The sequence below is a fragment of the Syngnathus leptorhynchus genome, chromosome 12 (genome assembly GCF_054491065.1).
Source record: "Syngnathus leptorhynchus isolate UIUO chromosome 12, UIUO_Slep, whole genome shotgun sequence".
Classification (NCBI taxonomy): Eukaryota; Metazoa; Chordata; class Actinopteri; order Syngnathiformes; family Syngnathidae; genus Syngnathus; species Syngnathus leptorhynchus.
Window position 1 is genome coordinate 4,038,033 of NC_141206.1, and position 27,268 is coordinate 4,065,300.

Here is a 27,268-nt window from a genome sequence, read left to right on the forward strand (position 1 = left end):
TTGATAAAAGCAGTCAGGACTAAAGGCGGTTAAAAAATGAAAAAATGTTTATGTGTGTTTGAGGGTGTGTGTGTGTGTGTGTGTGTGTGTGTGTGTGTGCGTACACTTACATTGTTATTCTATTATTGTACATATTCTTTGCTCTTTCATCACTATAAAATTTGAGTGTGTGTGCGTACATATACATTTTTTATTCTATTATTGCATACATTCTTTGCTCAGTCATCACTATAAAACCAATCATCCAATACGACTATCTACACTAAACGTACAAGCTTTGTGATGTGGTGGTAGTATGGATGTGTCGAGTCAAAATTTTGGGGCTGTTTTCTAGAAATTGTTTTGTAATTACACCTGCAAGGAGGAACTTGTTATCTGTGTAGCAAGAGGCCAGCGGCAAACACTTTGAAATATGGTTCCTCTTCAGAGTGGCGACGCCAAACTACTGCTAATAACTGCTGATAAACAGAGCGAGTGTAATTGCATCTATTTGCATTTTTAAATAATGCATCTAAAAAATATGTGTTTTGTGTTACCCGTTTCCTGTGGCTGCAAGATGCAACATGCATTTGAGTTTTGGTCTTATATTTAATAAAATGTCACTTTTGAATAGTTAATACTGTAATGTACTTTAATATGACTTTGCCTTTTCAACATCTTCATCCATGCATCTTCTCCTGTACTGCTTGTAAGGCTTGCAAGTGAATTTGAAACTTTTCCAGAATGAATAGGAAATAAAACTGAACTGTACATGCGTTCGGCGTAAAAAAGAGGTCACAAAAGAAGGTCTAAGTTGTGGCGCAGGTGGTGTAATGCGATTTTGGTGGTTTTGATCCAGATGCAGGAAGACGTATTTTGTGCTCTGCTGAAATGTGTGGTGGATGTCATCATATTTCATTCATAAATATGACATTGGCTTGCACCAAAACCTCTGGATCATTGTATAAATCAAATTATTGAATATATTATTCTTAGTATTGTCATCTTTAATATATTTATGAAGAATCCCAAACTGCGGCACAAACATTTGTCTGCGTCTGCAGGGGTGTGTGTGCGTGTGTGTGTGTGTGTGTGTGTGTGTGTGTGTGTGTGTGTGTGTGTGTGTGTGTGTGTGTGTGCGTGAGTGTGTGTGCGTGTGTGTGTGTGTGTTAGGGTTTACTCTAAAACAGTTTACTTTCTCAACATTTCATTCAGATGATCATATATTTCGGTCTTGAAATGTGACTCAGTATATTTGGGCAATTTTTTGTTGAGGTGATGAGGTTACTTTTTGCTAGTTAGTGCAAAACAACAAAGGTTTTTCAAAATGCAACAAATAGGGAAGTAGCAGAAATCTGTCTTCTTTGTCTCTGTGAGCTTACATGCATGCTTGTGTTATCAAATTAGGCAAAAACAAATGGCCACATTAGAATTGTTCAAACACACAACTTTCACTTGTGGGTTTACAATAAGGTTGATTTATATGAGCCGAAGCAGCGACTTCCATTATCGGTGAGTAAGAAAAACAAGTGTGATCTCATGTAGCATCATATATCAACATTATGGCTCTGTTTTCTTTTTTTTTTTTTTTTATTATTACAAATTTCATATTAATCTAATCTGTTTTGTTATCTTTCTTCCTCTCAGATCTCATGCCACGTTATTTTTATTCTGATTCAATTCTTTATCCTGTTTGCTCACATTTATATTGAACATTTTTTTTATTTTTTTATTTTTACATCACAACCACTTCATCTAATATTTATTTTGGAAACTATGTATCTCATTGCATTTTTGCTACCTGCTCATATGACAGGGATGGCGTGTTGTGCTTCATGTAATTAATACCACAGCTTCTCCCCGCTCTGTCCCCCCCCCCCTCCGGCTCTGGACATTAATCAGAGGTATTTTCAGGGAAACCAATGCGACACAGGTGCGGATGGTCGGGGGCAGAGAGGGAGAGAGATGATGTATAGAAATACACGAAAGACCCTGATCCGGCCAGCCAATCATCATCCATCACCAGCCAGTCGCCAGGCGAAAAAAATCTGCTCCCACCAATAAAAAGATAGCACGAGACATTTACATTCTTCTTTATCGGTAAAAACAAGGTGGACAATTTGTAAGTAGATAGAAAAAAACTCCACCTCAGCTTCATTTGGACACAACGAAAGAATTTCTTATCCTGGTGCTGCCTGTTACAGCCCTTACTCATGAAAAGCATCTTCTGAAACAAAAGACAACAACATTTTAATTTGGAAATTTGTTGCCCTAAATAGCCTTGACCCTGACAATTGGGAGCATAAAACACCTTTATTCACACACCTCAGCTATTTATATCTGTCATGCGGTCAGTTCAACATATCAGTGGCGTCTTCTTTCATTCATTAGCCGTTGACATCATAATTACAACTGAAGACAGTAAATGCCTCAACACCGATAAACTAATTCTCAAGAGGGGCCTAGTACAAGTTCTTGAGAGATAAAATTAATTGCTGATAAGACTAATTTGCATATACATGATAATGATGATTACAGAACAATCAAAAGACAACAAGCACAAAGCCACAGATGAGTGTAATGGTAATTGAAATGACAATTTTGTCACTCTTATCTGATTAATTATGATAATGTTAAATCAGACCAACGCAACAGTTTATTTCTCCTTTTGATTTTTACCTCGATCAAAAATAAATACTGTTGGTGTGTATGTATATATATATACATATATATATGTATATATATATATATATATATATATATATATATATATATATATATATATATATATATTTCCACAATTACCTTTTTATTACTTTTCTTATCATATTTAATGTATGCAGAGACTGTCATGTTTAAATTTTTTGTAACCTTTGGGAATATATTTTGTGCATGCTGACTTTGTGTGTGTTAGACAGCACCGCTAATCTCGTACTCTGTTATTAATTAGGAGGGAGGCTATCCTCATTAGGTTATTTCAACAGGGCCGCTAATGTCTATTCTGGCTCTCATTTTAATGTAATTACACTTAGTGACGTTAATATTTCATTAAAATATTAGACGAAAGAATGTGTTTTTTAATCCGACCCGTGCTGCTGCTGCTGCTGCTGCTGCTGCTGCAGCGGGGCGCTCTGTGGCAGAGAGCTGAGCTTTGTCCCTCTCATGCCATCAGCTGCTGGCTGCTCATCCGTTTACTCTCGAGACTTCCTCATCCTTTCATCCTGTCCTGTGACAGAAGCTGTTATGCACACACACATGCGTGCACATACAAGACTGTCTTTTAAATTCACAGCAATGCATGTAAATGTGCAACAATCTCACTGAAAACACAAATACACACATGCAGAGTTTGTGCTTTCCACAGGCAGGAGCAGATGTCTCTTGTCAATGTGAGCAAATGTCAAACGAACATCGCTGTCATATTTTCATATTTAACTATTCATTTCATTCTAATTTATGGAGTCAATAAGTGAACACTGAGATGCAACCGCATCGTTAAAATCTTTTGGAGTACCTGAAGGATTTTCATTTTATTACGACCTTAAATGTTACATCTGACCTACAATACATAGACTTTTGAGATTGTAAGTACATTATTTATTTTTGATCAATTGAAGTCAAGGGGAGTAATAGTTATTGCTTCAAGTTCAGGGTGAATGTTCAAGATGTGCATTTAGTTTTGCATTCCATCAAATTCCACCAGGTTACCACTCCGCATAACGGACGGGAGATCCTGATTGTGTACATATCTATTGTTTTTGTATCTAATACAGAGGAGTGAAGGAGTGCATTTGAGACTTTATACACAATTCCATATTTTTTCAAGAACAAGAGAATAGAATACATAGAATCAAATTAAGACCTTTTTCCCCCCCAAAACTAAGATAAAAACAAATTTAAACAAAATTACCAAACAAATCTTACCTTGCTGATGCTAGTCAAAACAAACCAATTCATTCTTTATACTGGATGGAACTAGAAGTTGTAAACTTTGTATGAGTAATTGTTTATGACGACGTCCACGCCGTGTGTCGCATTCGCAGAATCACACATGCCGTGAAAATACATGAGATGTTTTTACTATATTTTGGATGTGCACTTCACCATCTTTTTTTCTTGGCTTTTTGGATCTCATTTGAGCATAAGTAGCCGCCATCTAGTTTTGCCATTCATCGGCATGATCAATGAGTACTGTCGTTGAATAGGCAGTATGACCAGCGGCTAGTTTGACTGAAATTCTTGATTATTATTATTATTTGTTTCTATTTAGACAGAAGCCTGTCAAAGACTTGAATTTTGGAGAAAGTAATTTGTCATTACATAACGATTGCAGATGGCGGTTAGTGAAGTAGCAAAGTCCAGTTGATTCCACTCTCTGATGATTGTGTTGTCATTTCTGACATTGCTTTTGTGCAAGAGAAATTGGGATTTAGGAGAGCAGATGAGCAAAAGAAAGTACATTCGTTTTCTTAGTAGGGAGCCCAAATAAGTGCTCGGTGCCCCTGTAATTGAAAACTAAAAATGAATTTTAGAGGCTTTTTCCATTTTACCAATGCGGTGAGTAATTGCAGCCTTAGGTCATAACGACCACTGATTACTCCAGACTGCTTACTCCTGCATTGTTAATTAACTTTTCAACTATTAGTCCTGTTTAAACACACAGCCCACCACTAATACAGCATACTGTTTAAATAAAAAAGCAGACTGGATAATTGGCTGAATGGCAAGAGAATGGTCACTTTAAATGTGTATGCATGTGCGTGCATGTAAGCGAGTAGGGGCATAGTTTATGTTTGTGGTGGGTGTAAATGTGAGACAAATTCCAGATCCATATGAGAGCTTTCTGTTTAAATGTGTTTAGCAAAGTGAGAAAAAAAAAAAGAACAGTAAATTGAGTTTAAGAGGGCGTTAGTTTGAAATGTGTGAGAGCCAATTGCTCAACTTTGTTGTCTCTGCAGTTCATTTTACAAACAGGGCAGGAAATGTGGAAAAACACCCATATGGACATATAAATGTCTTAAATTTGTATCCCATTTGAAAAATTCCTTTTTTTTCATGCTGTCGCACTGGTTAGCACGTCCGCCTTACAGTTCAGACGGTGCAGGTTCAATTCCACCTCCCTGTGAGGAGTTTGCATGTTATCCCCGTGCCTGCGTGGACTTTTTCTAGTCACTCCGGTTTCCTCCCACATCCCAAAAAACATGCATAGTAGACCGATTGAGCCCTTCACATTGCTCACGACCCCAGTGTGGACAAGCGGTACAGAAAATAGATGAATGAATGTTTCAATGTTGATTCTTGATATGTATGTGTATGAATGTATTGATGTAATGGCAGATAATATTTTCGGTGGTTGGTCATTTGAAACATGTAAAACCAGTTGTGCTTTCAAACAATCTAAAGGGCATTGAAGCAGATGATTATTTTGGTCGTCCCTGAATATTTATTTTATATATATATATATATATATATATATATATATATATATATATATATATATATATATATATATATATATCATTGGAAAAACCTTGCCAGTTTTTGAATGCTCTATGACATAGAATGTTTGTAATGACTCGGCCCAAGGTCAGCTGCTTGCTTTTACCAAACACTGCTCAACCTTCACCTTGAAACACGTTGATATCAAGTTGTTGTTTTTTTTCCACATATCTTGCTGAGCAGTTTGTAGGAATTTATCTCCACGCTGAAACTCTTCACTGCCTTTTCTGCGGATCTCCTGCTGCTTCTTAGCCATACTGCTGATCGCTGTTAATTGGTACACGTCTATTAATAAATGACAGGTAGCAAATGAAGAAAGAAAAAAAAAAAGATGTGATCTGTTAAAATGACAGCTTGAGGGTGATAAGGTGTATTTCCAACTTGTCATGTCGATAGTTTGCATTGCTGTTGTTATTGTAGTTTTTATGCATTTTTCTTTTACCTGGCATAGTGACTAACAACGAAGCCCACTTCTAATTTAATATGTATACTGGGTAGCAGTGGGTTAGAGTGTATTATTGTTGTTACGTGAAATGAGCCAGTGTGTGTTTCATGTGTCTGGCAGAAGGTAGGAAACAATAAAGTAACCAGTAAACACAAACTAGTAGATACCGAGGGGGCATCACGACAGAGGGGTAATGTGAAGCAACATCAGCCTAGTACAAAACCCATCGCACACTGTAAACGTACTTTTACGATGCTGTACTCTCGTTGCTGTACTGTACCGATATTTTAACATTTGTCACTATTCATTATAAATACTCGTGAGCTCAAATAAGAGTCAACCTGATTTTAATGAAACTATGATGATGAATTATTCAAATTTGTTCTAACATTTATATTTGAAATAAATATGATTTGCAGAATTACAAACTGAAATATTACTGCATTTCCATATTTTTTACCATGATCTGTATTTTCATTGATTTTGTTTCGATTAGCTCTAGTTTCATGTTTTGTGCTGTCTCCCTTTTTTGTATACCTACTCACTAGGTTTTAATTTCCGCCTGTTCTCGTCAACCCTGCTCCTCAGGTCAACCAATCGAGTCAATATGTTTTTTTTTCTATTACTATCTTTTCTATTCTCCATTGTCTGGTCTCTCTGCTTCCCTGTGCTTGGGTCCATCTTTTATCACAAGACTAATACTGGGCATAGTTAAAAAAAAAAAAAATCAACTGTAGAGCTTCCAGTCTATGCGTGCTAAATGTTAAATATTTTAGTCAATGTTTACTTTTTAAATAACAAACCAGAGTGAAGAAATGAGCAGATACATGTTTACATGTGTAAGTGTTTTAGTCACTAAATGCACGCAGTCACACCTTTCACGGTTGAAACCTGGCAGCGATTGGAGGTGCCTATGCGTCTGCTTGGCAAAATTGAAAAATCCCTCATCTCCCTCTGCCAAAAGACTTTGTTAGTGTGCCAGAGGTTTAGCACATCTTAAATCTTTCTGCCTGTCCTGCTCTGACAGGGTGTACTATGATGTTTAATTAGGAATAATAGTTTCTAATATTCCTTCAATTAGGGCAGCCTCCTGCTTGTCAAGGGATTTGAATTAAGTGAAAGGGAAGCAGGATAAAAGGAGGGAAACTGGAATCAAATGACTGCAATAGTATTGCCAAGTCAGAGCACCCATAGGGTTATCCATTTTAGCAGATAAACTGGCAATGCCGATAGATTTCTGATTGATTCATTCACGCATGTCTGTTGGGAGATCAGAAATTAAAGCAAGAGTGAAAGTCCAGAATTCCATAGAAGTGTTTCCAATGAAGAAGTGTACAAAGGAAATTTGTGAGAAACATCTGCAAATAAAGTTTTTCCTTTTATACATCAATCCCAAGAGCTCTTTGGTGGACTGCATTATTTTAAAATGTGCAAATGTGCTTACATTGTGTACCACTTTTACTGTCATTTATATTTACAGTACGCAAATAATTTTATGAAATATCGTGAAGGAGCTTCTTCTATCGAAACACATTATGCCGATGAAAGAAGCTGCTTACAATGCAACGCTCTGATTTTTCGTAGCTTTATTGGGTCATTGAGGGCTTTGTCCCCGTAAATAAGACCCCACGCACATGCACAGGCACATGCACAGGCACATGCACAGGCACACACCATGTCCACTAATGTCTACACCAACGAGAGGAACAAACAAATGAAAGAATCAGCCCCAACAGATTTATCAACCTACTGAGAGTGAGAGAAAGGACGGTGTGTTTGTGTGATTACTGTATGTTTGAGAGTGACCTACTTTAATGGAGGTCCCAATGCATAACAGAAGCTAAAGTGATCCAGATACATAATAGCACTATGAGATACATGAAAATTAAATAGGAAATTCAAATAAAACAACCCCCCCTACAGTCGACCCTCAGCTCACAAATTTTAACGCCCCACTTTGGTCCTACCTATTGCATTGACGAGGAACTACTAAGCAAAATAATTATTTTTCTTGTAAATTTGGAGAGAAAAATTCATTATCCATACCCATCTGTCCATTAAACATCCAATCACCCATCCTTCCATTTGTGCTCTATTTCAAGCCTTTGTCCCAATTCTTTCATTTTTTTAGTCACCATCCATCCATCAATTTATACCTCCATCACTCCCATCTTCTTTTCAATATCATTTTTGGAGGAACTCCAGTCATTTTTCCTTACTCCAACATTTCATGGCATTTTTTTTGTAAGAGCCTATGTTGTAAGCGCTGCTGCCTCTTAGCCTAAGTCTCAAATTGCTTCGGCTCCACTTTGCCTTTAGTGCTCGACAAGATGGATGGATGGATGGATGTCCGCGTGTGGATTATTATTAGTCAAACAATTTCCTTTCTTCTACCTCCTGCCAACTCTTTCAGCTCTCTCTTTGCTCCATCCTTTAACACTCCTTTCCACATGATACATATTCATAAACCAACAACCCTTACCATCCAATAGCATTTAATCTCCTTGCATTAGTTGCTTTCATTCCTAACCTGACACACGCACACACACACGCTCACACTCTTGTACTACGCACGCAGACATTCACGCATGCACACACACTTCCTTACAAACATCTAGCAGCTGGCCGACAGATGGGGCCCGCAGCCAAAAAAGCAGCAGCCACACAACAAAAATAAAAATGTACATGCATGCCAGAGGAATATATTTAAAAGCAAGAGGACGTGGAAGAGCAGGGATTAGCGGAGGGTAGTCACTCCTCTTTAACTGCACCTTCACTTTCTCTCCTTTTGATGCCTTTCTTAGTCATTGCCCAAAATCTGGTTGTAACTGTTCATGTTCCACATGTAGTTCAGTCAAAACAATTACCGTCATTTGCAAAGAGAGTGTACAGCAAACTCCGAGGATGGCAAACGGGCCCTGAAATGTTTTTTGTTTTTTTTACTGTGGTTGGTAGACTGCACTATTTCATTCTTATCTTACTAACCAATGTGTAAATATGACCCCAAATCTTATTTATATTAAAAGTTAAAATAATGACCAAGGTAAGGGTAACATCTGACGTATAATCACAAGATTCCTAAATGAATGGAATACAGAGAAGTTTTGTCAAGCACAAATAACGAGGAGCCATTGGAAAGTAATTTTGTTTAAAATCATTTTTCATACTCGCTGTTCACTCATTTACATGGATGAGGCAATGGGGGTGGGGTGGTGGTTGCGGTGGGGTGTCACATCCAGAGGAGCAAACCAGAAGTCGACTCATCCCAAGGGGGCACTGTTTATCCTTAGAAAACCACACATTAATATGGACAATCAATTGAGAAGAAAAAACATTTTAAAGTAAATTCTCACTTAATTTTACGGCAGGTATTTATTCTGAAAGTCATAGGGACTATAAAACACCTCTCAAAATAAAAAATAAAATCATAAAAAAAGGAACGGAACCAAAAGAAGCAGCAAATAATCGTCTGGCAATTTACATCTGTTTTGCTGTGTATTATGAATTAGATGTGACATTTATGTAATCTAACAAGACCATCTAATAAGTTTTAAATGAAAAATAATTTTATAATGAAAAATATATATTGCTAAGAAATGACAAAAAAGAAGATAAGAAAACCAAAAACCGATTTCAGTCATTTATGACGGCTAAGTTGTGGACAGCAAACAGTAGATTGAAAAAGTCCACACCATTCATTTTCTTTTAATATTAACACGAAATGACTAAGACAAATCAGTGATAAACTACAGTTTCTATTCTAAATACTATTCCTATATATCCTACAAATCAAGCATGAAATTATGTGATTGCACCTTCTTATAAATGAACCCCAAATAAAGTTCACATGTTGTAGTAGAAGGCTTTTCCGGTCAGTTGTTAGTTTAACTGGTATAAACCGTTCTTGATTCCCTTCTATTTTGACCCTAATCCCACCTCCAGTTGAAAAACCCCAAAAATAAAGCACCAAAGACTGATGCTACTACCTACCACCAGCCTTCCAATGAGGAGCAATGTTGACTTTGTGTCAGACATATCTTTTGAAATTATGGCCAAACACAGTTTTCTATTTGTTTGTCCTAAATACTTGGCAGTCAGAAAATCCTGCTGCTAATTCTTTTTTTTTTTTGGTAGATGCTATGACAACTATCTATTTCACCTTATCATCAATTTTGGAGGGATTGCCAATTCTTAGTAAAATCACTACTGTGCCATATTTTCTTAGCTTGACTGGTCTTCATTGTCTTATATTTAATGCTTTATAAAGCAAGAGTGACTCCTCTCATTTAATTCTCTTTAAATTGAGGATAGGAGAGACTCGCAGGAAGTGCAAGAAGCTCTCTAATTGATGTTCATTTTTTTTTTCCTTTTTACATTTATCAAATTCATTATAATTATCCCTATAATTACTTTATATAATTGTCACACAGTTTTCGAAGCCCAAATCCTCGCAGATGAGCTACTACCTCCCCAAAATCCAAATCCAGTGATATCAGCTGTGTTTATCTTCGAGACCTTTTTATCCATTTCCCCCCCCGCTTCCCACCTGCGTACCTGACATCACTTCCAAACACATATTCAACATACCTCACACACGTATGCACGCACACACATACCTACAGTCGATTACCACCGCCATCAACTCGTCTTTCTCCCATTTGAGTTCTTTTCAAAGCGTCCATTCCTTCAAAAAGACATGGAAACAGTAAGTTGTGACGCACATGCACGCACACACACACACACACACACACACACACACACACACACACACACACACACACACACACACACACACACACACACACACACACACACACATACATCAACTTTTATGTCCCATCTGGTCACTATCCAGTATGAAGTACTTTCTCTCTGTAGCTGTTTCATGGACCAGATACTATCACAACCCTGAAAACTCTTTATCATGCATAGTTTCACATTTTGATCTTTGACGGGTAATGACCTTTATTTGGGAGCTATGAACTGGACCAAACAGCCACGATGGGAAATGCCAAACTAAAGGTAGACTGTTGAATTGCTCAAATTAGCATTGTGTACGGATGCAATTGGATCAGTCATAATATTTTGCGTTAACACTAACACTAAATTCTCAATTGTAGGACACGTATAGATATACACGTATATATTCACATGCATTCAGCCCTATCAACCATTTTAAATCTTCAATGAACCTAAAATGTGAGCGACTCAAAGTAAACACTTGCAAAGTTCACATAAGAAGGTCGAGATTCAAACCTCTGTGAGGCAGATGTGCTAACCACTCATCCACTGTGCTTCCTCACCCTAAATTTGTTTGCTGGAAAATGGTTTACCACAAGTGAGATGTTGAATCACAGGGTTCAAGTTCTCCAAATGGTTTGTGTGATGATGATGACGATGCGAATACCAGATGAGATCTCCAATATAGGTGACGTCTAGGATGAGAGGCTTCATGACTAATACGGGCTGGGAGACTGCGGGAAGATTACACACACACACACACACACACACACACACACACACACAACACACACACACTCACGCATGCACGCAAGCACCCGATTGCTCTTTTACTGCACTTTCACTATACCAACACACCCTCTTAATTTTTTGTGCTTTCCTCAGAGCTCCGTGAGGAAAGAGTTAATATCCCCATATAGTTAAATACATTATGGATTGAATATTTCTACATGCAACGAATGGTATGAACAAGAAAATTCCCTCCCTCCCTCCCTCCCTCCCTCCCTCCCTCCCTCCCTCCCTCCCTCCCTCCATCCATCCATCCATCCATCCATCCATCCATCCATCCATCCATCCATCCATCCATCCATCCATCCATCCATCCATCCATCCATCCATCAAGCTACTGCCACCCTAAATTCACTTATATTGGCAGGGACATAGATTCTTTTGTTCACTTTATTCCGTTTTTGACCTTACAGATAAGTGACAGCAAGCATTCCCTCCCCGCTTACTGTCAAGACAAATTTGATTTATCTTTGTTTTCTATTCATTATTCAATTTCTAATTCTGTTAATTTATTTCAGAAACAATTACAGATTTTTCTTTCTTTACTGGAAGGGTCCCACAATCTTGTCCATGTGTACAGCTGAAATCTCTCCAGTTTAACAGCTCATGTAATATTAGATGAAATGGAAACCATCTTATAAACATTCAAAACATTGTGAGAAACTGTATGATTGATACAATTATGACCATATTTCCATTTTCCTAAAACCAGTATTGTTCATATTTTCAACATGCTTTGACTGCCAAAGCTTCAGATTTAGTTTGAAAGTGAATTAATTCTTGGACTAACTTTTCTTACCAGCCCGAAACAATTATACCATACGTGTTAAAGGGACACGCATGTATTCGTGAGTTCCAACATGTGACACATTTGTCGCTACCATAAATACAAAAAGTAATTCACTGCCAGATGCTTGTTGTGCAAAATGTGTTTATGCTTTTAAAGGTGTCATCGCCTTCTTCAAGCGTAATAAGCACTTTGCCAGTCAGAAGAGCACTGAGGTCCGTTGACACTTTCACAACAACATGAAAGTTGGTAGGCAAATGTGGTAGAGCTCAAACCAGCAGCTCACATCACAGCTTTTTTAATCTGTTCCTTCTTTATTATCATCAGACACTCCTCTCGCTTTCTCTTCTTTTCTCACCCTTTTCCCTTGCCAAAGGTGAAAATATACCCAAAGGGAGTCTCTCTTGCTTCCAACCCACCTCCTCTTGTCTTCACACATTCCCTATCAGCTCTTCAGAGTTTCCCGCTAAGATGTGCAGCCGCATGCTGCGGGAAATGATAACAAGTTATGAAAAAGATTCTATCACCTGCTCAAAGTGTTTGAATTCCGATTTACAGGTGAACTTCACACATTCCAGGAAAATATGATGTACTGTAAATTTCATAAACAAGTTAAATACCCCCTCAGGTGAGTCATACCGTTTTGAGCATTGATTAATATTTCTGAGAAAATGTGTCTTTACATACTGTACCACAAAAACTTCCCAAAAGTGGTGAAAATATCATTGATGCAAAAGATGGACAGACTTCATTTTGAACGCTAAAAATTAAGAATGAGCTCTGAAGCATCATCGACTTTGGCCTATCATCACCTACCTACATTTAACCTTTTTCATTTTGCATCACTCCAGTTGCAACCCATGGCAACCATATTAAATCTCAGAGGTAAAAAATTAAAAATAAACGTACGTGTAATTATGGTACTTTTTTTTTCTCACTTAGACTGGACGCTACCAAAATAAGATACACCGCCGAATTCGTAAAGTTCTCTGCAGTTCACTTGACCAGTGAGTTTTAATCACCTATCCGTCCATTTTCAATAGCGCCCATCTCTTTATGTTGCCCAGCTGACATAATAACAACCTTTCCTCTTTAAGAAAGTCTGAGCTGAGATTTTAACCCAGAACCGCTTGACTGTGATGCAGGTATCTTAACCACTAAGACATCATATCAACATTGTTTGACATTGAGCAAATTGTCGTGGCTTGTTTTTTGACTATAGAGTATGCGTGTGTGTGTGCGCGTGCGTGTCTGTGTGTGAAGTTGCAGCAGAAATCTGCATTCCATTACAGTTTCTGGTTTAGCCACAGACTCGGCCCACTTCTGACTCTGTTTTTAGTTCACTGATGTTTCCAACCTGCAGCTCAACAACATCTGGTTGTTCAAAGGCCTGCATATGTGTGTGTGTGTGTGTGTTTGTGTGCGCGTTTCTATGTGCATTTCTCTATTGCTTTGGTGTCTCGTACACTAACTCATACTAACACAGTTTTATTAAAACCATTAGTTGCCATAAAACCAACACTCACTGCCTTAGAGCAGTGAGTGGCGGATAGGGAGGGGAATTGGGAACAAATATATATTTTAAACTCAAGCCTGCCTTACTTTGAGGTTACTATTTTTGTGTACTTCATACACATATTGTCTCTCTTGACAATGTCAAGTTTTGATCAGGAGGATGAAAAAATGTTTCCTAGCTCACACATAATAAATGACGCAAGCGACGTATGTTGTACGATTGGAAAAAAAAAAAATAGACAGCCCCCATTTTTATTTTCTTTGCTTTAGACCCTGATTTGGTCCATTTAGGGAAGGTACTCGACAACCTGTTTGGGTTTGTTTTCCTTTGTCATCTATTTTCCCCACATTGTTCACCTTTCATGGGAAATACTTTTTTTAGGGTTGTCTGTATAGTTAAGACCACAGCATCATATTTGATATTTTAAAATATATTTATAAATTATTTTCTTAGACCTTCAAATCCATCCCTGACTTTTTTCCAACCAGACTTCAAGAATTGTTGAGGATTTCTACTCCATTGCTTTCTTTTTTGCTGATAAAACTAATTCAATTGTAATCCATAATTAGACAGAAATTTTTTTATTTTAGTGACATGAATGCAGTCTTTGGGGTGGTCTGGATTGTTCTGATCACTTAAAATGAACACAATGAGAGTTGGACACCAACAGTGCAGCAGACACTCACTGGAATGAAGATATGCTAGGCTATCGTAAATGCTATCAATATTCAAATATTACATATATTTTCTTCAGATATTATATTGTCATTGTCAATTGTCAATGGAAGATGGTATGGTATTTTTAAACAATCTCTTCACTTTTTTTCAGAGATGATTATTCCTAAATAACCCTTTGGACCTTTAAAGGTTATCTAAACCAAGATTACAAAGAGAGCTCAGGTCCAATGTCATCATACAGACGTGCTGTGATCTCATTAAGTTTCAAAGATATATTTTACAAGTCTGTTGTCCTCCATCAGAACTCAAGCACTTGCAAAATTGAAACACTAAACTGGAAAACACAATGTCATTAAAAATACTTAATATTGTTTACAAAATGAAAATTAAGTATTATGGGAATGTGGGAACGCATGGTCCGAAAAGGGGATCAACAGCAGATTATATTTCAATCTGCTCAATGACAGACAGACGGACATGCTCTCTCTCTCTCTCTCTCTCTCTCTCTCTCTCTCTCTCTCGCTCTCTCTCTCTCACACACACACACACACACACACACACACACACACACACACACACGCACACGCGCACAGATCTGATTAAATTTAAGGAGCTAAGCTTTTCAATAGTAAATGACCTTTTGTTGAAATATCAACACACAGAAGGTGATCATACTCATGGTTGCCAAAATCATCAAATCATGACGAAGATGGCTGTTCATTTATGAGAGATTAATTACAAATGATTATATTCTCTCTGTGTCCAACAACGGACGCCCAATGCTACTTCAATGTACTTTATTCAACTGCAAATGTGTAGCTCATGTATAACGTAGCAGAAGTAGAGATACTTCTAATAGTTATATTTTATTGATATTGTAAATCCCTTTTCACACTGCACTGAACAAGATGCAGTCACTTCTTACTTCCTAGTTAGCCGCTACGTCAGCAGTTCCAAATATGAGCTCAGTGGCAACTGAAACCTTTCACACCGAGTGCAGTGTGAAAAGGGATAGAGGATTTTTTTGATAAAAGGGTGGTGTCTTCATTTGTTTGCAAGCTAATTTAACAGTCTACAGCCCATATAACTGTAAATTGCAGTGAAAACATTTCAGAATGTCTACATGGTTCCCAAGTGAGGTTTTTGTTTTTGTATTGACGGTAACAGAATCCAACCAATGCCAGATTTAGCCTCTCCCTTTTCATTTTACTTTATTCACTCTATAGATCATTTCTCCCTCTCCCACACTTGCCTCATTGTCTTTTTTTCCCAGAATATCTCTAAACTATCCGTCTCACCTTTGCAATTGCTGACTCAACACCACTACCTCCCTTTTAAAATTCCTCAACCATACACAAAAAGCCGTGTTTCCATTAATTTCTTGAGAGAAACACATCGGAAGTGTTTACGATGCAAAAATCTTCAAACTGAGTAGCTTTAAATCGGATTTGCATTCACTGACCACAAGCACAGAGCATATCCTAAAAAAAAATAAAAAATCCAGATTTGAGAAAGAAAAAATTCATCAGGTATTATGTCAGAAAGGCATAATTCATCTATAGTTTCTGTACCTGTACATAACTGAACCCACACAAGTATGGGAGAACATGAACAATGCCTCAATAAGAGGCCTGAGTCCAGATTTTAACCCCAAACCTTAGAATTCATGCTAACCAATCAGCCAGCTTGCCACACCTCAGACATTTCAATTTAACAAAACATTAGTTTTCAAGTTTTACATTAAGACTTGATATACAAGAAATTTCCTTCGCGTTAATCTGAATGCAGTGTGGTAGTTACTTGCTCTTCTGAGCTCCTCCTCCAGTCAGCAGAAGTGGAAGCCGAACACAGCAACCTACATTTGAGGTAAATAAATCAAGAGGAGGTAAAAATAGTCCACTGTTCTTTGGGTTAAATAGCATTTTCAGTGTTTTATTTGCCCATTTCATCATTATTAGAGTGGATTCAGCAGACATAATGGATGAGGTTGGCAAGTATACTTTTTTTTTTTTTTTTAATATTGAGACAAAGCAGCACAACATATTCAACAGAATCTTTTTCACAGGAGAACAAATATAATTGCGGAGGTTGTGCAACTTTAGAGGATGATAATGATGAGATTGCTGATAACAAAGGACATTCTAAATCCTAATGAGATGATCATTTGGCTGTGATATTGATAAAAATGTGGCCAATGGTTTTGTGGAAGGATACAAACGATAGTGATCGTCATGACAACAAATGAACAGAGACGATGATAATATTGATGATGATCACGGAGATAGCAATGATGCTGTTAGAGTTATGCACGTACAGTATAAATAATGGCAAAGAAAAGGTCAATTATGACATGAATTATCGTCCTGATGATCGTAATGACAATGAAGATACTATATTTAAAGACAGGGATGACCTGATAACCGGATCTCAAAGATGTTCATGAGAATTACTTTATATTACAATGAAACTGTAAAAGTGTTGGTATGATGAATAAAAGTGATGAGCGATGATGAAGATGAGCCGCAGGCCTAATTGGCACGGTGTAATTACTGAAGATATTTCTACATCCACTTAACTCCACTTAACATATTCAGTTTCAGGCTCTAGGGATTGACTGTAACCGGACAGTGGAAGCATTAATATCAAGCAATTGAAGTAACCTTTAAAATCATGGCTTCTCTGAATGGCAGTCGTAAATAATGTAGCTGTAATGTATGAAATGGGAATTATTGTAAATAATTCCATAAAACTCATCATGTGAGGGTTTATTTGTCTTCAGGCCTCCTACACTTGACAGAAATAGTATTAAAAAATTAAAAAAATGCACTCAACTTGGAACGTTTTGAATACACCCATTACAGTTCATTTGTCAGTTTTGGTGATGGTCTGAGTGTTTTTAGAAAGAGGGGGGGCTTGATGAGTTCAGCTGTGGCGGGAGGATAGAGGAATGTTCCAGAATGCTGATACTGGGGACTGATACACAAACATGTTCACACAAACATAAAAATGCATAATAAGTTGGGCCAACACTCATTAACTCTTTGCTCTTCAGTTCTCTCACGATCTCCAAAACCCGCTCATACTTGTGCACACTCATGAACTTCCACATAGACTTATACACACCCACACAATTACGCACACTCGGTGATCCGGGTGGAATCAAAGGGTATTAGTTGTGCGGTGTTCAGTTCCCCCGGTCCTTTCCCAGCATTCTCCACAGCTGTACGATTACACAGGTGTTTGGCAAAAACACACTGTTAGCGACTGCAGAGGGGCTGAGTGTGTGTGTGTGTGTGTGTGTCTGTGTGTGTGTCTGTGTGTGTTTGTGAGAGAGAGAGAAGAGAGGATTAATATGCATGTGTGGTTGCATATATATATATTGTGTGCGCTTGTAAAACCTTCCTGCGGGAGAAAGTGTGTCTATATGCATGCATTGACGCAATCTGTTTTGTATATGTATTCTATAAAATTTCAATCCTTCCAGTCTTTTCTATTTTCTGAGCTGTGATTTTTAATTAGCATTCTTGATCCAGCTATAGTTTTCACCGTCCATCTTTGTACTGCATCTCACACTTGTGAATCAATAGCTGAGGACTTCAATTATGGCTGTCTGGGGGTCAACTGTGGGAGCCATTGGTGTGATTTTTATAATGCAGTACGGCCTTTTATAATGTTAGAGTCAGCTAACTACTGAAAAACCACCAAGTGTTTTTGTAAGAGTTTATTCTGAAGTGCATAGTGAGGTCCCAGTGGTTGTAGCAAACAGCTGCACCAGCTTCCCAAATGTTTTTTTTTTCTTTTGCTGGACATGGCTTCTACCATCAGGAGCATGGCCAAGAGGAATGTTTCCATTTGATGAGAATCCTATGCAGTAAGAGTTGTGCCATGCTTGAATTGTGGCATTGTGGAACTTCTTATTAGGGCAAAATGGAAAGTCAAGGATATATTTCTATATGATGTTTCCACGATGGCTGTTGTTGGCTGAAAGTATCGATGATTCGTGGGGCTTTATCTCACAATTATCTATCTAATCGGACTTAGGGTCATTTGACATTCTTTGTCAGGAAGGGTTGAAATCAAGTCCAAAACATCCACATTGTGTGTGTACCTGAGAAAGACAGCAAGAAACTAGGGGACTAAATACAAGCAAATGACGAGACGATGAAGAGCACCTAGACAAGACACGACTGGCTAAGGGAGGGGAGCTGATTGAAAGACAAACGTGTGTGTTGATTGACCACAGGGGGGAACAAAAAACAGCATGGATCATGACATACGCAATAGAAGTACCGTACTTTTCGGACTATAAGGCGCACCTTCAATGACAGGCCCATTTTAAAACTTTGTCCTTATACAAGGCGCACCGGACTATAAGGCGCACTATCGGCTTTTGAGAAAATTTTAGGTTTTTAGGTGGGCCTTATAGTCCGGAAAATACGGTAAACATATGAAACATTGTTTGTCCCACTCCAGTCCTGACGAGTTGACAGCTAGCTACCGGTGACTTTATTTGAAGCCAGGTGAAGGAGCCGCACTCAGTAAAAAGCATTTAGGGCCAATGTGGAATTAGTTTTAGGAATTGTTTCTGCTCGACGGGTAAACACTTGTTTTGGATTATTGTTTTGCGGTTTAATTATGATTACTATTTAACTAGGTAAAAGAGCAGTTGTAATGACCTGGCCAAGAAGGCGTCAAGTTACATGCCAAGTACAAGTAAATCACATGCAATCCAACAAAATGAGATCCCATCACATAAAATATCCAGGCACCTAAGGAGTATAATTAGATAAATCATAACACATCCAAGTGGTAAGATGTCTACTAAAGAGTGTGAAATCATCATAATGGCATGGCAACGTGTTTTCATATAGAGATAAATATAAAGCAAATTTGAAAGGAAGTTATTATATACACTAGACATATCAAACAAGGAAAACTCCCGCACATTGTCTCATTCTTTAGTTCTTTAATGTTGCAACATTTCGACTGACCTTCCTCTGACTCAGTACACATATAAATTTTCAAATTCTACAAACATTGTTTAAATGCCAAGAATATTTTTTGCTGAAAATGACATTGAGATTATTAGTAGTTTAAAAATGTTTTTCACACTTTAAGTGACCTATAACATGCACAATATTTTAGAACAGGGCTGTCAAACTCATTTTTTTTATGGGCCGCATTGTCGTCATAGCTTCTTTCAGAGAGCCATTATGACTGTCAACCCAAATAAATGTATGAGCACTTTATATTATATAAAAACAAACTGACAAATGACTCGTTGTCAAATCTTACAAGTTAAAACTGGTCAAATATTTAAAAGAAAAAAGATATTATTAAAAGTGAAGACAATTAGCTATTTGTTTTGCATGACACACGATGCACTATTTGTTTTTGCGGGCCACATCAAATGATGTGGCGGGCCGTATCCGGCCCCCGGGCCTTGAATTTGACACCGGTGTTTTAGAACATCTTTTCAAGATGGGAAGTAAAACCAAACAAAAACTGAACCCATATTGTTGCATAAGTGTGAACGCCCGCTCATAACTGGCATATTGGCCATGATGAGAATGAACCAATTTTCTTTAAACTCATATTAAATGCGTGGCAGCACACACTTTCCTTTTATTTGTATTTATAAGACTGTCTGCTGTATGAAACTGTTTATAATTTCCACCGCTTTTCCAATTTCAGCTGAAAGTTGTCATTTTTGGCCGCACTTCCAAAAGTTAGGTTTGGTTCAAACGCAACATTCCTCTTTCCCAAAACAACACTGCACCAACTGTGTAGAATGGTGATGACATGCATCATGATTTAGGCCTACAATGTGGCATGTCAACAAGGGTGTGTAGACTTTGTATACCACTTTATTTGTGATCAAAACTAAAACCTGTATGGCCAATAAATCTGTTGCTTATCAATAAATAACTCAGTTGCTTGCTTCCTTAAATGATCAAATTACAAAATGAATCAGATGATGATAAAGCTCATGTTTTCAATATCAGGATCACCACTAGAAGTCCACGAGACCTCTCTTCTCCAGCTAATTTTGTAATACAGTAAATTCTATCAAGGATGATTTTCAGCTGCTCAGCTGTGACCCAGATGTGACAGACACTTTGTTCTGTGTCAGATCATAACTGTTTGTTCTTGTTCTTTGGCAAGGTTAACGTGGCACACAGACTAAACGGGAATACATTGTTTTCATGTTATATAACTCTTTGCCTTATTCGCACATTGATAATGAATAGAATCAAATGAGTGGTTAAGTGACATTTTTTTTTATTTTGCAGGATACATCACCGGGAGTCATATTAGCTAGATTAAATCCTAAAGAGGAAATCAACCCTCAAATTATCTTTACACTAATATATTGTACGTGCCTCCACTAGTCCAAACATGGCATTCTGATTGTTTCCTTTGTGGAATATAAATTAAACAGGCGAAATCCACCTGATTTTATGCATCTCAGGGGGCATCCATTTTGCCACTTGCTGTCGACCGTGATTGACATCACAGTTGCCAAGTCTCAGATCACAACCAATCACGGCTCAGCTTCAGAAAACCAGTGAGCCGTGATTGGATATGACTTGAGACCTTGCAACTGTGATGTCATTTTCTGGTGACGGCAAGTGGTAAAAATGTCCTTCTGCTGGGATGAATAAAAACAGGTGGATTTTGCTTGTTTAATTCATATTCCACAAAGGACACATTAATGAGAACAATATGTTTGAAGTAGTTGAGCTGCTCTAATATTACAAAGAAGATTTCTGGGTTGACTTCCCCTTTAAATTTTGTAATCGCTTGCTCACTAACAAAAGACCAATTACAAAAAGCCCATTGCTCTCCGATTTACATTGGTGGGGGTTTGATACAAATGGTCAACATGAGTGGGAAAATGTCATTGTTTAATAATGAATCAATATGGACAAATACCAATTTACGCACAGCTCCTCATTATCAGTTGCCTTATTTTCTTTCAGTGACTTTAATGCATGATAAGTACCATTATTTGTATTGTGCACCTGCTCCTTCATTCTGTGTAATTTGTCTTTACTGACAAATAGAAACAATATAACAAATAAGGACGAGGGCCAAGATAACCATGGGTGGTTGTGCCTCTGGCAAAAAGTGAAAAAGACAAAATTGACCAACGAACTGTCATCTTTTCATCTGGATATTTGGGATTTACGAAGGTAATCACATCATATGATCTGGAGAAACCACTGTACAAACCTCAACTTTTACAATCCGGTTTTTGTTAAAATCCAACTACATTATAGGTAAAAGATGTTTGAACTATCCATCCATTTTCTTACGCTTATGCAGGGTCGTGTTGCAGGGGCAGCAGCTTTAGGAGGGACTCCCAGACTTCCCTTTCCCCAGCCACTTCATCCAGCTCATCTCGGGGATCCCAAGGCGTTTCCAGGCCAGCCGAGAGACATAGTCTCTCCAGCGCGTCCTCCCTGTTTGAACTACTGTATAAATATTTACCCCACACAACCTGATATAATTGGGGAACTTATTTAATGAAGAGTTGGCCCAGAGACAGTTGCAGACATCTTATTAAAAGCTAAAAAAATTCATTTGATTGCAGTAATTGGCGAAAAGGTTTGAGAAGAAAAATATGACGGGTATCATCATTTTCGCTTAGGCCTGTTTTGTGAATTTGTTAATTCAAAACATTCTGTTCAACCACAATTCAAAAGCAATATCTGATTTTCATTGGTTACCGTATTTTCTGGACTATAAGGCGCACCTAAAAACCTAAAATTTTCTCAAAAGCCGATAGTGCGCCTTATAGTATATAGCCTTGTATATGGACCAAATTCCTCAATTTAAACTGGACCGAAGCATTGTGTCATGAAATCAATCATAAGTGGCCCGCTGAAGACTATGAATCATGAATCAATACGACTATGGATCATTATTTTGTGATTATAAAGTAATTTTTTTGCGTCTGAAGTTGAAATAAAAAAGTTAAAATGGAGAATGATTTGATTTGGATTAAAAATCTGACATGATGCATTAATGGTGCACCTTATAGTCCAGTGCGCCTTATAGAAGGACAAAGTTTGAAAATGGACCATTCATTGAAGGTGCGCCTTATAGTCCGGTCCGCCTTATAGTACGTAAAATACGGTACATCTTATTTAATTATCTATGACAACATTATTATTTTGTACTATTCACCTCTTTTTACAAATCTTGTTTTTTTTTTTCATAAACAAAGGGGTACCAACAATTTTGTTCGTGTGCATAACATACGGCACAAGTATCTCAAGGGCTTTCTTAGAGTCAGAGGGTGCACTATCATTTGGTGACACCAAAACGTTGAGCGCGTTGTTGTTCTGAAGGGTTGAGACTTGAGAGCATTGTTGTTCTGAAGTGTTAAGGCATTTTCACACTGCACTTGTTTTTCTTGGTCCACAGAGAAAGTGTGCAGGGACCAAAGCCATAGAAACCAAAGTCTGGACAGTGGTATGCATGGGTGTCATAACCATAACCAGCAGTGACATAACTGAATGTAATGCAAAGCAATATAATTGCCTTTTTCCAAAATTGACCAGATGTAAGAGATACTCCTCTGGATTGTTCACCAGTCAGTAACACAGGCCGTATACTGGAGAAACAGACAACCATTCACTCTCACGTTCACAACTGGAACTGGGACTTGGAAGTACAAGTGCATTCTCTTCACGTGATACCAACAAGCGCTGTCTTTGGAGCCCATTTTTTTTTCTTGTCGGAAAAAACATGCACATGCAGAGAGTAATTTGTGGAAATAGGTCAGTCACTTTCTACCTGCAGGCTGTTGGTGACCAGGCGGGTGTGACAACACCTCTTCACCTCCCACCTACAGACTACCAAGATTAGTTTTTGTCTGACTATCATGATTTCAAAGACATCACTTTTTTTTCTTCTTCGTGATTTGAGGTTCAACAATTATTTTGGTTGAGTAAAACTAAAGTAATAGAAGTCAATGTATCATTAATCATAAATAGACATGAGAACTATCTGTAATTATGGTATTTTGCTATTAGGTTTTGGTCAGCTAGGAGGTTTGGGTGCACATGAAGCCTTAAAAAATTATCCTTTTATAACCGATTGGATGGAAAGCTTCAAAGCTTTGTGAGGTTTCATCTGGAGTAAACCAAAGCCTTCTAAAGCACATTTGACCAAAGTTGTTGCATATTCAGAAAAGGCAGTGGGTTGTTATACAGGCTGCAAAATTTCAGATGTTTTTACATGTAAGAACATTACATGTATTGCTTTTCAATCAATTGGATTATTTTATTTGTGAATGTGATTTGCATTAAGAGCCCATCCACTAAGCAGGTGGAAGAGGTTGCGCTTGTATGAGTTGGTTTATTAAGAAATCTTTGCAGCTTTCTGTAAAACTGCACTTTTGATGAATGTTTCTGACGAGGGCAATGTGAGCGTCCAGACTGCAGTTGCATCACGCATATCTGATTTATATCCACGTACGAACAAAGCCTCGATTGGCTTTGGAAATTTCGGAATTGTGCTGTTCACACACACACGCACACACACACACAAAGAGATACATAGACACAAATGACAAGAAATTTGAATTGACCTGCAATATGAGCTTGATTTTTTTTTGCTAACTTTCTTTATTCTTGCTCAACTGCTGAAACATTTTGCTTCTCACTTCTTTTTTTCCAATAAATTGACAATATCCTGGAATTTAGTTCTGGTTTTGGTCTGTCTAGTTAACTTAAAATAATTATTTGAACACTTTTCAAGTCAGAAATGATCACATTTTGTAGGGTGTAACTATTCCAAATGCAATCCCTTGACTACCTTTGTTAACATGACACACCTTTTTTAATTTTGAAATGATATAATGTTTGTAAACAAATTATCGTTACAGCCTATTCCTTCAATAACCCTGTGCCATTTGCAGGGGTTCTCACACTACAACCTGTGGACCATTTCCAACTGCCCCGCGGCATATGCTACTGTAGAAATATTTGACACAGCCTGCAATGCTACTTTTTAAAAAGGGGGGAGTGGCTTCAAATTGTGACACCCAAATATCAACCATGGCTGCTATACCTTTGACACCTATATATATATATATATATATATATATATATATATATATATATATATATATATATATATATATATATATAATATATATATATATATATATATATAAATTGGTTTTACATGGAGCTTTTCTAGCTATACTACAAACGTGAATGTTAGTGGAAAAAAAATCTTCTAAAATTGTTATTTTACTGCAAATTGTTGTCATTTTGGTTCTGAATGAGAATCCAATTTTCAGCTCTAGCTCAGTGCAGGGGCGGAACTAGTCTAGTGGGATATAGCCTGATGGGCAACTGCCAAATCCTGAAAAATAATTTTTCAAATACCTTTAACAAAAAGTTTCAATGTAACGGTTTGGTACAGTACATGAAAACCATATATAATTTCCAGATTGACTGGTTTTTCAATGTTTTTTTAAATAAAAGTAAAACATTTCATGAACATAGAATTGAGAATATCAATTCCATGAAAATACTTCAAAATTGCATCCAGTAAAAATCATATCATAATTTAATAATCAGGTCAAACACTGCACTTAAAAAACACAAGTGAGAGGACAAACAACTAGAACTGAACGTGGCCGGTAATGTTTGTGTAAATTTACGTAGCAAAAAAAAGACTTTGATGGGTTTTTTTCTCTTGCAGATTATCAGTGCCTACAGTGGTGCGATGGTGTTAGACGAGAATGTAAGCTAGGTGGCCGCACCACCATATGAATCACAGCGACCGAGGCTTCACAGCAATACGCGCATGGGTACCGTTCTGAGCGCCCGGGCATCTTCACAACCTGCAGCCGAGCGGAGGGAGCCCTCACCCGGCCGCAAGAAGCGCACACTCCACCCGGACTCTTCCAAGCTGCTTCCACTGCAGTCTTCCTCTTGACTTGCAGGCGAGCGCACAGAGTGAAAAGTCCTAATCTCTTCGGAGGTTTGCTTCTTCTCTGACGGGCTCGTTTAGGTGTTTTAGTCTTTTATTTATTTATTTATTGTATGATTGTTTGAGGCTGACAGTCAAACCGAGGCGGACGAACTGCGTCTTGACGCGGAGAGCTCGGACTTCTTTGGCTGGAGGGCGAGAGGAAGAAAAAAAAAATACCAACCCACACACACACACCAAAACGCAAACCTTTCTGTGACTTTTTTTTTTTTTTTTTGTCCAGTGACTTTAAACCAGGAACCTGATTGTGAGCTTTCTCCCCCGCTGAAGATGAGAGGAAATTAGACGTGTTAATCGAGGCTTTGAGCTTGTTTTCCTGGATTTATTTTGGCTGTGGCGACCGAAGACCCAGAGCAGAGCGGAGCTGCGCGTAAAACAGCGAAAGAGGTCTTTTCCTCCGCTCTTCTCATCTTCATCGCCATCCGGCAACAATTCTGTCTATCTGTCTACGTCTACCTCCTCTGTCCATCTATTTCTCCATTTGTTTTTCATTTTGTAGGTCCGTGTGATTTTGCTAAAATGCATCATCAACAACGGATGGCAGCTTTGGGCACAGACAAGGAACTGAGTGACTTACTGGATTTTAGCGCGGTAAGAACATTCATTTATTATTATTTGGAACAAATGAGTATGATGATAGGAGAAGCTGGAAGTAAATAAGCACGTCCTGTTAGGCTTTCACAGTTTACATGTTTAATTAATGAGTTGGACGGCGCATAACCTGCATATCTTTGAACATTAACTGGTTAAAGTGTGTTTATTTAGCGTAAGTGAAAAGAAAAGTGAGAGCATTCATGTGATTTTATTTTGTTTGTATGTGTAGATATTTTTGATGCTGCATTGGTAATTTTGTTGTCTTATAGATGCGAAACAACGATTTGAAGATGTTCCCATCATCCATGGTAGTATATCTCATTTTAAGTCCTTCTTCCCCCTTTTGCTCATGACAGAAAAAAAAAAATGTGATTTAATATTCACTTACAATGAGTGTACAGTCCACAGTGTGAAGAATAGTTATAATATTGATATAAGTCGAGAAAAAAGACAGATAGGGATAAATAACTCTCAGCATGAACCTGCGTGTTGCGCATGTCCCGCCCGTGCAGTTTTTCGTGTTACAAGCGCAAAATACTAATCCCGTTTTAAATGTAGCACCCCCCCCCCCCCCCCCCCACCCCCCACATTCCCTTGGAATAAAAGACTCTGGTGTGAACTTGAGGGACAGGAAATAGTGTTCCATGCTCTCGGCCATGTTTTCTGTGCCTCTACCTCCCTCTGGGAGCAAGTTTGGTCACAAGAGGAGGAGGGAATGAGAAGGAGGAAAATAGATACAGCCCTCAATGAGGAAGAATAAACGGACTCCCATTAATCCTGCTATGAAAGGAAGATATGTCAGATTAGAAAGTGCAAAAAAGGCCAGTGGTGCAACATGCTAGGAAATCCTTGAACAAAAGAAAAAAAAAAGCATGTTAGTACTTAATAATAGCAAAAAAATGCAAATGACCTAAACAATAACAAGCTTATTTCCATATCTTAACTTTATTTATTTAAACAGGTAGACATTTATGTAATTCCCCTAAGGAAAATTCTTGCATAAAAATATCATGGCTGAGTTTTACAGAAACAAGGCAGTAATGCCAGTCTTTTTCAAAGCCGTCAAACGTAACACACACTCTGAACCGAATTATTGTCAAAAACCAATATAAGAGTACAGAGGATGTGGATCAATGCAATTTTTTTGTGTCCTGTGGGACTGTTATTGTGAAGTATTTGCAAAGTAAGCATTATAAAGTACACACAGACAAAAACAGCAGTTGAG

The 27,268-nt window shown here is 37.8% G+C and overlaps 1 protein-coding gene across 2 annotated transcripts in view; it reads left to right on the top strand.

Moving 5' to 3' along the window:
* Window positions 1-27,268, top strand: part of tcf4 (transcription factor 4) — a 161,253-nt gene that overhangs the window by 14,953 nt on the left and 119,032 nt on the right. For both annotated transcript variants that reach the window (XM_085926759.1, XM_085926758.1), the window contains exons 2-5: window positions 25,159-25,470; window positions 25,673-25,836; window positions 25,949-26,040; window positions 26,313-26,351. In XM_085926759.1, the coding sequence (XP_085782885.1) occupies window positions 25,969-26,040; window positions 26,313-26,351 (111 nt within the window). In that variant the 5' untranslated portion in view covers window positions 25,159-25,470; window positions 25,673-25,836; window positions 25,949-25,968. The remainder of the gene's footprint in view (window positions 1-25,158; window positions 25,471-25,672; window positions 25,837-25,948; window positions 26,041-26,312; window positions 26,352-27,268) is intronic.